The sequence below is a fragment of the Pteropus vampyrus genome, unplaced genomic scaffold, assembly GCF_000151845.1.
Source record: "Pteropus vampyrus isolate Shadow unplaced genomic scaffold, Pvam_2.0 Scaffold272, whole genome shotgun sequence".
Classification (NCBI taxonomy): Eukaryota; Metazoa; Chordata; class Mammalia; order Chiroptera; family Pteropodidae; genus Pteropus; species Pteropus vampyrus.
The window spans coordinates 958,556-969,394 of record NW_011889053.1 but is presented as its reverse complement, the minus strand read 5'-3'; the positions used below and the strand labels follow the sequence as shown (position 1 = coordinate 969,394).

At 33.3% G+C, this 10,839-nt stretch overlaps 1 protein-coding gene across 1 annotated transcript in view; it reads right to left on the bottom strand.

Annotated features, from left to right (window-relative positions):
- The window catches only part of PSPC1 (paraspeckle component 1), a 62,340-nt gene that overhangs the window by 14,748 nt on the left and 36,753 nt on the right, over positions 1-10,839 (bottom strand). Inside the window, exon 6 of the mRNA XM_023520612.1 lies at positions 8,340-8,445. Within this exon, the coding sequence (XP_023376380.1) occupies positions 8,340-8,445 (106 nt within the window). The remainder of the gene's footprint in view (positions 1-8,339; positions 8,446-10,839) is intronic.

The following is a 10,839-nucleotide window of genomic DNA, read 5'->3' as shown; positions in this document are numbered from 1 at the left end:
AATATATAATAACTTTTTAATTATTCATGGTTAACTAAAATTCAAACGTTATTTAAAATTTACAATTATAAAAGAAACTGCTATAACAAGCATATCAATTATTTAAAAGCAAGGTTTAGAAAAAGTAATAACATGCCAAATGAAAAGGTTATCTTGTGAGAATCATGGTAAATTTACAATCAGAAAGACAGGATTTGAAGCAATGTGCATAATATAGTGGAGGATATCATAAGACAAAGTGGCAAACTTACCCATACACTTTCAATTATTTGAAAATTTCAGCAGAAATAACTGCATCTCATCAGCATGGCATGTGTACAAACCCAAGTTCCTATCCCTACACCACTAGTGATTAGTTAGCAACGACACATGAATATTGACTTTCACATCTATCCTGTTTGATTTGGTATAAAATTCAGACATTTCAGGTGATACTACAGAGCTTCATGCCTTCAATATGAAGTACAGAAGATACTGGATACTGATTGGCCTAAAACAAGATTTTTTTAACATAATCACCTTGTAGGACTATTCCTGTATGAGGGCTCTAAATAGTACATTAAGAAGTCAAAAGCAGAAGTCACAAGTTAAATGGACTCTTTTGCTATTAAATCAAACTATTTAGTAATTAAACAAAATTCTTATTCGTATTATACATATCAGATATGCCAAAAACATGTTTACTTCCGTTGAATACTTCTATTTGCCAATCTTGACTCTCCTCTTCTTCAATCCCTTGAAAATGGTAAATATTAGCTAAAAGGTCTTACCATTCTGAACCAAGTAATAGGAGAATTTACCATTTCAAATTAAAAGACATGAGGTATACCTACAACAGTGGAATAAGCCAATCATATCATTTCGAGGAAGGGCGGGGGAAGGTCCACAACCGTGCTGAGACTGCTCAACTCCCCTGCCAGCCGGCCCCTCGTGGAGAACCTTCCTCTAAACTCTGTGGACTTTTTGGCTCCATCTCCTCTCACACTCCGCAGAAGAACTCTGCACCTGAAACCCTCTAAGTCCTAGACACAACCCTGGGCTTGATCCACCTCTGCACCTTCCGTGGTACCCAGCACTCTACGCTGAGCAGGAAAACTGAGCCATCTTTCCTTGCTAAAGGGAGCCCTCCGAGGCCTCCTGTGAGTCTAATGCTCTGAAGGGGAGTTCAAGTGGAATCGCACATTGGGAAGTTGGGTAAGCTGAAAACCAAGCACAAAAACTGTTGGTTATTTGTTTTTTAAAATTTACTCTTCATTATGTGATTCCATTATGAAGTCTACAAAAATAAATCAAAAGTCGCATTTCAATGCCACCTGTGTTTCAAAACCACTGATGTTTTAATATCTGAGACATTAGTGCTGAGGTATGGTGGCCCATAAAAAACACCGAAAACTGTATGACTGAGCTGCGCTGGCATTGGAAAGATGAGACATCAAATAACTATTTAATTCTCCCAGCTCACATCTAAGTAACTACAAAGGTGCTTGACTTGAAAAATTTCAGAGCTCAATTAGTGGACAAAAAAGTCAAAAAATTAGAAAGCAATGTGATAAAAAAAAAATCATATTAAAAGCGATACAGGATCACAGCTGGGGTGAGTAGTTAGAGGAGGTTATGTATATGCTGAGTATACGTACTTTCTCCTCAGAAACTCTAACGGAAGGTAAGACATAACAAGACATATAATTAAGTACAGTGGTGTCCTCTGATAGTGTATACACAAGGGTGTAGGGGAATCAGAAATCATTTCCATTCAGACTCATTCAGAAGACTTTGAAATAGAAATGATAAAACAGAGAAAAAACACTACTATAATCATAACATATGCTTAGAATGACCATACATCGTAGTTTGCCTGAGACAGCTCAATTTATGCTTGCTGTAAAAAAAAGTACTTTTAAATAGCACCCATATTCACTTCTCTCAGTTTGAATTAAACATTTTAATTTTACCTATATATGTTCAGATATTATCAAAACAATTAAATAATCCTTCTGAGAAGTGATTAAAGATTTCAGCAGCTGGTTAAAATTGATACATATCTTCAACCCAAATATCCCAAGTCATCAAAATTCTAAAGATTACCTCCAAGAGTATACATTATAAATATCTTTGTTTAATGACCACAAAAGTTTAGGTTCTAATTATGTCCCACAAATATTCAGAAAAGTTCATAGCTCATTATAGGAAATCAATTATTTTGGTAAATAAACAAAAACACATTAAGAAAATAAAAGTGGTCACAACTAGAACATATGAGACCACTGCAATTTAACTGTTGTTATCCATTTTGATTATCACCATCATGGCTACACCATGGAACTGGGTTGCTATTACACCAAGAGTAGGTAATAGCCTGCTCAGAACAAGTCCTGCCTAAACCCAACACCAAAACCTACAGCAAACAATTCTGCAGTGGTTTCCATGGGATGATGAAGCAGCTATGAAAATCCTTGTGAAACTGGTCCTTTGTTTCAATGCTGCTGTTTAAGACTTCCAAAAACAAAAACAAAAACACACAAGAAAAACAATCTTCTACTGCAATACAATCAAATTACTTGTTAGAACTAAATGATTTATAGAAAAAGAGTGATGGCCACATAGAACCCACAAAATGGCAACTTCTCTCAAAAATTCACAAACCATTTCAGAAAATGTATTTGTACCTACTCGTTACTAAGTGACCATGGATCAGTTTTCTCCACCAGTACCTAATGATGAAATTTTATTACTGGCTGGAGTTTCTGTTGTGAGTTTTTACAGGGCACATAATAAGGATATAATTAAATCAAGGGGTAATGCTTAGAGAAACGGTGCTCATTCAAGAAGCATAAAAGAGAGACTGATGGAAATTAGTGGCTGATTAAACATCAGGCCAAATTTGGCAATACTGAGCAAGAGGAGGAAACATCTGAAAGAACAATGCTTGTCTCTAATCTAAAACAAAAGCCGTGAAACTCCAGTATCCACTGTAGAGCAGTGACGCTTTATCAGTTCTTCCCATAACTTTTGCTCTGATTTATAAGCCATGACTATCAAGGACACTAATTTGGACTCTTCAGGAACCTTGGTTCTAGAATATGAGGTGCTCTGCTCAATGAGCCTTCTAACACACTGGAAAAGAACATATAAATTAATAATTTGCATTTTAAATCATAAACTCTTCATGAGTTTAGTTAACGCGAGCCACTTTTCATAGACCGCCCTCAGCTCCCAGATTAGCCCTAGATCAGGGGTCAGCAAACTTTTTAGGTGTAAAGCCAGATAGTAAAAATTTCAGGCTTTGCAGACAACAGAGTCTTGATATAGTTTCATACAGTTGTGTCACAACTAGTCAACTCAGCCACTTTTGGGCAAAGAAGCCATAAACAAAATATAAACACAGCTGTGGTCCAATAAAACTGTTCTGAAAACAGAGTGTGTTCAGATTTGGCCTGGCCTACCCTTGTCTGTTGACCCCTGGTCTACATGAAATAAAAACTAAAAATTAATACATCATTTGAGACAATACCCATTCCCTTTCTGAAAGCCCAATTATCAAGTGGGCACACCCAAACCCCAGAGTACTATTCACATAGAATGTGGTGCTATTTACGGTGTCAACTGTATGAATCCTGTCCCCCACAACTGAATGACTCTGAACCCTCCCTTCATTCAAATTTCCCCAGATCCCATAAAGATTCAACTACTACTCTTCTCATTTCAACATATGGCCGGTGGTTTTCTGTCTTTGCTAATGAAAATAAGCAAACTGAAAAGCTTTTTAAAATGCAGATCCCATCGCTTCAACCCAGACTCATTGTATCAAGATATTTGGTGGATCTGATCTCAGGCATTTTTCTTTTTTTAAGTTCCACAGATATGCTTCCAGGGCTGAAAACTACTGGATTTAGCCAAAAGTGTGATCCATAAACAATGCATGAGAATCTACTGGGATCACAAAACAAATCAATTTGTAGGTTGGAGACCTAAGAACCCACACTTTTAAAAAGCTCCCTGAGTGTTTACGTGCTATTTAAAAACCTGCCACAGAAGAGGCCATACACCCTTTGCCTCTTGGCCCCACATCTCCTTAGCACTGCTGGCCCCCACTGATACTGACCCTGAAAGCTGCAGTGGAACACCACCCACAAAGGAGCACGACTAGGTCAAATTACTGCCTCAGCACACACTTATGTTCAGGTTTACTATGTACGTGTGTTCAAATATCCAGGGTTATTCCCACTTATACAAATAAAAATAAAAATTCTTCAATATCAATTCATGTATATATTTGACAACAAATCTGAAAGTCTATTCTTCACTAGAAACCAAACGTTAAAAAAATTTTTAAACAAATAAAAAATAGAAAATAAAAACCAAACGTCAGTATATTTCATACCAGAAAAAGAAACTTCTAACAAATTAGCATCCGATCTAAATACTACCCCAATTTTCCTAAACAATGTATTTCATAACTACTATAACTACTAAAGCTACAATGACATTTAGGTATTTACAACATCATTTTCCCAAGAAAACAAAGTTTATTCTAGACATTACTTTAAAAAAATTCTAATTAAAATCTCCCCTATACTCCAACCCAAATTCTACCTACAAATAAAGGCTGGTACGCTGCAGTACTTAATGTTTAAAATACTTTAATCTACAGTAAGTGGGACAAGCCAGTATGAAAATAAACACAATACAACCATAAAAGACAATCTCATCAATTCTTATTAACAGCATAACCTCTTATAATGTGTCCAAAAACTATAAAACTGAAAAGCAGAAAAATTCAACCTAGTAAATATGATCCAGAAAATGGTTCAAATATACTCACTGCTATAGCATGGTAAAGAGAAACCTAAATGTAATGAAGGCACAACATAAAAACATATACATTGTAACAGCAGTCAAAAACCACTATGCTACAGGAGCAAAAAATAACATGTTTATTTTATAATTATCAGAGCTATTATCAAAAAGCTTGACTTCCTTTTAGGAGAAATAAAATATGAAAAAAAAAAAAGGATTTTTTATTTGTTGAGTTGTTGCCTTTTTTTGGAACTTTAAAATTTTTTTATATGTATGTCATAAAATGATGAAGTTGAAGGCTAACAAAAAGCGTGACATGTATTTTCCCACGGATTTCCTGCAAGTACTTTATGTTCACAAAAATTATTATTCAAAGCGCAAAATATGGAAATCAGTATTTATTTTATACTTCAAAGCCAAAACTATTAGTGGTACTAGACTATTTCTAATAGGAATATTAAAAATGAGAAGTAAGGGCTTAAAACAAACCAAGTAAATCTAATCTTATGACATGGGCAAGCTTAACACTTACCATATGATTCCTCCCTTTAAAACGAACAGTGAAAAAATAAAAAGCACGTAAGAGGGCCTAATTTCAAAGCTTTTAAAACAAAAATAAATATTAAAATAGGTTGACAATTTTTTCCCAAAGTGTTTTCAAAGTAAATTTAAAAAAATAACTGATACAATCATTGCTTCAATGTTTTTTCCATTAACGCAAAACAGCCAAGATCTATAAAAAGCTTCTGATAATATTTCTTTAGTACTTGGTTAGTATATATCAACAAGCATCATGAAGCTAGGAACCAAATAAAATTGACACCAAAATGACGAAAAACGTGTCTCTATTCATAATTCCTCATCTCAAAAAGATCTAAAAATAGAATACAGACTATATTTTCCCCTAAATATTTAGTTCCATTGTTACATATTTTTTTAAATATGATTCCTCTTGAAAAATTAAGAACATAGTAACTTTGTGGCCTAATATGAGTATTAAATTAAATAAACAAACAAACAAACAAAAAACAAAAAATACCAACGCTCCAGCCCAAGGTTCAGCAAACTTTTTCTGTAAAGGGTCAAAGAGTTAAGTATTTTAGGTTTTGTGGGACACAAATACTTTTTGCCTAATATTCCTCTTTTTCCTAACCATCAACCCTTTAAAAATATAACACTATTCTTAGCTCTACAGTAGGGAGGTATGAAAATGAATAGTGGTCCCAGGCTACTTTGCAGACCTCTGCTCTAGCCAAATTAACCTTATGCTGCTTCAAATATGCAACACATACTTCAACTACTTGAAAACAAAATATCTTAATATTAAAATATATAATCATCTAATTTTTCTAAGAGCATAATCTTGTGGAACAGTAAGTGATCTACTTTTGAAATGCCAATAAATCCATTAGTATTTTTAAATTTCTACTTTGTTTATTCCCAAAGTTCATTAAATACTTATAACTGTTATCCATCATTAAAATGAATTTTAAACATTAAAATTTTTTAAAAATTAAAAAAAAAAAGTTAAGTGTTTCCGTTTTAAATTGTAGACACATTTCCAAATAGTTTAATAGAAAAGTAAAATTAAAACTGTCCTTCATGAATTGTATTAATGCCAGAGTATATATAAAGCACTGGTATATATATTTTTAAAAACTATAAAATGATTTCTGCAATAGTTTTGTAGTCAACTTAATCAAGTTTAAGAAAATACATTTTAATCATTTCCTTCTAAGTCCCCTAAATCACATGTATATGACAGTACTACAAATAGCTACGCATGTGCTCCAAGAATGTAAAGTTTATGCCAGAAAAATATTAAGAAAGCTAATCCCACCAACTTTATATAAGCAAGCACTTTAGTAAAAGAAACGTCCAGGTACATAAAAGGAGTAGGAAGAATTTTCTAATCCTCAATGGAACAAAAAAAGGTTTCCCTAAGAAGTATATCACATGTGGTTTACATCTGGAATGAAGAGCAAAAGCGCTAGTAACTAGTTTTCAAAATATGGCCTTGAAATATTTTTTATATTCCCCTTTCTTCCATAACATCATAAAAATCCTCACACTAATAAACCCAACAGATTTATTTTCAAATTTAACACCCAAAAAACCTAAAACCACAGTTTAAAATGTCACTATGCAAGTGTTGCACCCAAGGAAGAAAAGAAAATTGCAAAATAATACTAGAGATTTCAAAAAAAATTACAATGCTTAAAAAACCTACTCAACTAATTTGGTAATGAAATTTAAAATTCAATTAAACTTGTCATATGTCTTAAAATAAAAAACTTTCCTAATTAAATGTAAATGCCACAGAATTTTCATTCAAAGGGTATTTATTTGATGGGAGGTAAGATAAAATTTCTTGCTGCTATACAAGTTAGGACTTATTTTACTGTGTGTGCATTCTTTCTAATAAAAAAGGTTTAAAATTTTTCCAGGAACAGAAAAATAGTATCAGAGTAGGTCAGAAACAAAGGCACCAATGACTTCAATACTTTTAGACTCTTATTAAAGAATCATGGCTTTTAAACAGCTAGAGAAAAAAATACTAATAAATATTTTTCAGAATAATGAGTTGTTGAGCTATCATTCATCTAAGGTGACAATGAAACTTTGTTAGTTATCACTAAGAAACTGTGGATTTCAACATACATGAAGTATCCTTCTTTGCTCTACCGTTTGCCTCCCCAAAACAAAAACTTGAGTCAGATCAAGTCTCTGGAACCAACTCCAATTTACGAGAAATTCAAGGATGAAGAAACTTGCTAAACATCACAAGGATAGAATCAACAAAATTCATGTGAGATACTTTACACAGGACTGTTTCTTTAAAAAAAAGGGAAAAATAAAAAAGAACAGAAAATCCTGTGGACTAAAGACTGTATTTATCAGCCAATTTAAAGGAACTAATTGTGAAAATAAATAAATATTGATAAGACTTGAACAAATTTGGGCTTCAGTTACTATAAAGACCTGACAATGTTTAAAATATGATAAAGATATTTTTAAAGAGTTCTTATCTTTTAGAAATACATATTAAAATACTTATGAATAAAATCATATGAAGTCAAGGATTGCATACAAAATAATTTGGGAAAGTATATATATTTAAAGTATGTGTCGATACTTGTTATGGTTGGGTGATGAACACAGACCAGTTTACTTTTGCATATGTCTAAAACCTTCTAAAATAAAGAATTTTTAATATCGGTAAATGGTCAAAATCAGTCAAGTGGAGAGTATGGATTTATCAAGATTTCTAATTTAGTAGCATATATTTTTAAAACATAAAATGGAAAAAAAATTTAACATCCACTTCGTAAAACATGAATATTACCTTCGGAGACTAATTTTAATTATTTACTACCTGAAAGAGGTTTAAAAACATCATTAGTTTAACATAAACATAACAAATTCAGAAACTTTAAAAAACATACCACTATGTAAAGTAATATCTAAAAAATTCTAAATATACATCATCTGCCTGACACTGACAATAAAAAATAATTTCAGTTTGCTAATATTTTACTTACATTTTCCATATAGTTTGGCTTAAAACCCTCTTGCTGTCGCCTCAGTTCTTCCTGCTCTCTGTGTCGGATCATTTCCTCCTCGCGACGACGATGCTCTTCTTCATGTCTAAAAGATTTCAAATAACAATTTCAGCATGATTGACAGGTAAGCCATAACTGGGTATTTTATTTCAAGTTAAACAAAATTTATACAAGTTATATATTATGTCAAATCCGCCAATAATGACTGCCTTTAGCAGATTTTGACCTTCCTTATTCTATTTTACTCCAAATCTTAATTAAATCAAAGAAATAAAGAAACTTAAAATAGGATAAATTAAAAAAAGATAACATATAACTAGGGTAGTTATATGCTTACAGTAAAAAATTTACAGTCCAAAGCTCAAACATGCACTCTGTTATTTTATAAAGAGAAAAGACTAGAACTCATCACTGCGAAGCAGAGTTCTTAAAGATGCTTGGAACCCATCCACTCCGTGTAAGATATCGTGAAGGACCACACTGCCTGGACAAAAACTCTTAGGTGGAAAAGGAAGTCTGAACAAACCTCCTCACCCCCATTTCATCAACCCACGAAGGGAATCCCTGGAGCAGGTATCGGCCTACCACCTGCTCCTCTAAGTTCAGTTTTATAGGACAATCACTTACTCATTGGCTATGGCTACTCTTAGGCTACAGGACTGTTTGAATAGTTGAGACAGAGACCATGTGACCTGCAAAGCCTAAAATATTTACTATCTAGCCCCTGCCCAGAAAAAAGTTTGTCAGCCTGTCCGTGAGGTATATTCAAGCAATAAAAAATCAAATTACATGTATGTGCAAGATTTCTAGTAAATCAATAATTAGTTATAATACGATTAAGAGGGAAAACCTACAAAATTATTTTGAAGTAATAGACTCTCCGCCCAAAAACAAAAAAGTAAATAGTGAGGACCATATAATGCTGATGCCTCCTCAGTAGGTCTCATTTTCCAGGTCACTTATAAGCACCTTCCTATGCTGACTTTAATACTCAAAATTCAAGACACTTCTTTGTTGTCTGTTGTATAACACTCACCAAGCTAAAGGAAATGGCATTATCTCCCACAGCCAGCAAAAGAAAATGGCTGTCAGGACTTTTGTCAGACCACATGCAAGCAACAGACAATGTCCCTAAGGGGGTTCAAGCAGATTCTGACTATTTTGAGAATTCTAAGTCTCCGATATACTCAAATAAATTAAAAATTCAAGTAAATAGGTTAATCCATTTCTTGGACATTAATACACTCATAAATTTTACTGTTAAGAAAATACTTTCATATTCATATACTGCTGACAATGCACATAAGTACAGGTAAAATTAAAATTTCCCTATTCAAAAGCTCTTAAGGCCAAATGCATTTTGAAATCGAATTTTTCTGATTTTTAAAAGGGTCCATGTACTATTATTGTATCTCCAGTGAGATCTGAGGTAGGACCCAAAACTCAATCACATTAATTTTTCTGCAGTGGAATGAACATCCGTCCAGATTCTGTGGCAATAATAAAGGTCTGTTATGAACACAACATAAGTGCAGGTCAAGTTCTGCCATCAAACAGGCTCGTATAGGGTCCTGCCACATAATGAATGATACGTGAAAAAGTTTTTGGTTTTCAAAGCTTTTTGGTCTTTGGATTTGCAACAATGACCTTGTTGAGGGCCAATCTGTGGTACTAAGATCATTTTACATGTGCGAGCCCATTTCCAGTAGACTAAACAGAAATATCTGCACAAGCGTGCAGGAATGTCTGTACACACAGATTAAACACTGTGGCAAAAGGCTGGAGATACAATCAATTATGAAGGCAGGCAGCCATGGTTCCCTGACTCCAGGTGTTACAAAGCGGCGATCTGCACTTGCAGATGGGAGAATGTCTAAGGTACAGCTGTCAGAAAGAGGCACATACAGGAATGGTGCTCCTACCACTGGCTTTTAAAAATCTCTTGTATGAGCACAGAGAGGGCTGGTATGCATCATACTGGGAATACACTGCGGAAGGGAGTGTTGTTATGTTTATTTTATATACATATGTATCATTATGTGAATTTAATAACGTAACATTTTTAATAAAAAACAAAGTATTTTAAACAAAATTTATAAAGTACTTCTCCCATTGTCAAAGCAATTTTTTCTGATAAAAATGTGAAAAGATTTACAAATCAGTAGAAAAAATACAGTAAAAGGGTAACATCACTTTAAATATTTTCTATTTTTTCCTTCCTTTATCCATAAATTCCAAAATTTATTTTGGACTAAGTTGTGATTATACCACAACTGACAATACATAATTTAAATTAAAAAAAAAGCATACAGGAACATTCCCTATTGTATATATGTTTGGTTTTCAGTTTTTCTATTCCCTAAGATGTTTTAATAATCATCTTTATATTTAATGTCTCTTCAGGTCAAGGATAACTTCCTAGGTTATATTCACAAATGGAACCAATAAGAAGTGTGACAAATTTAACATCTTTCACGTT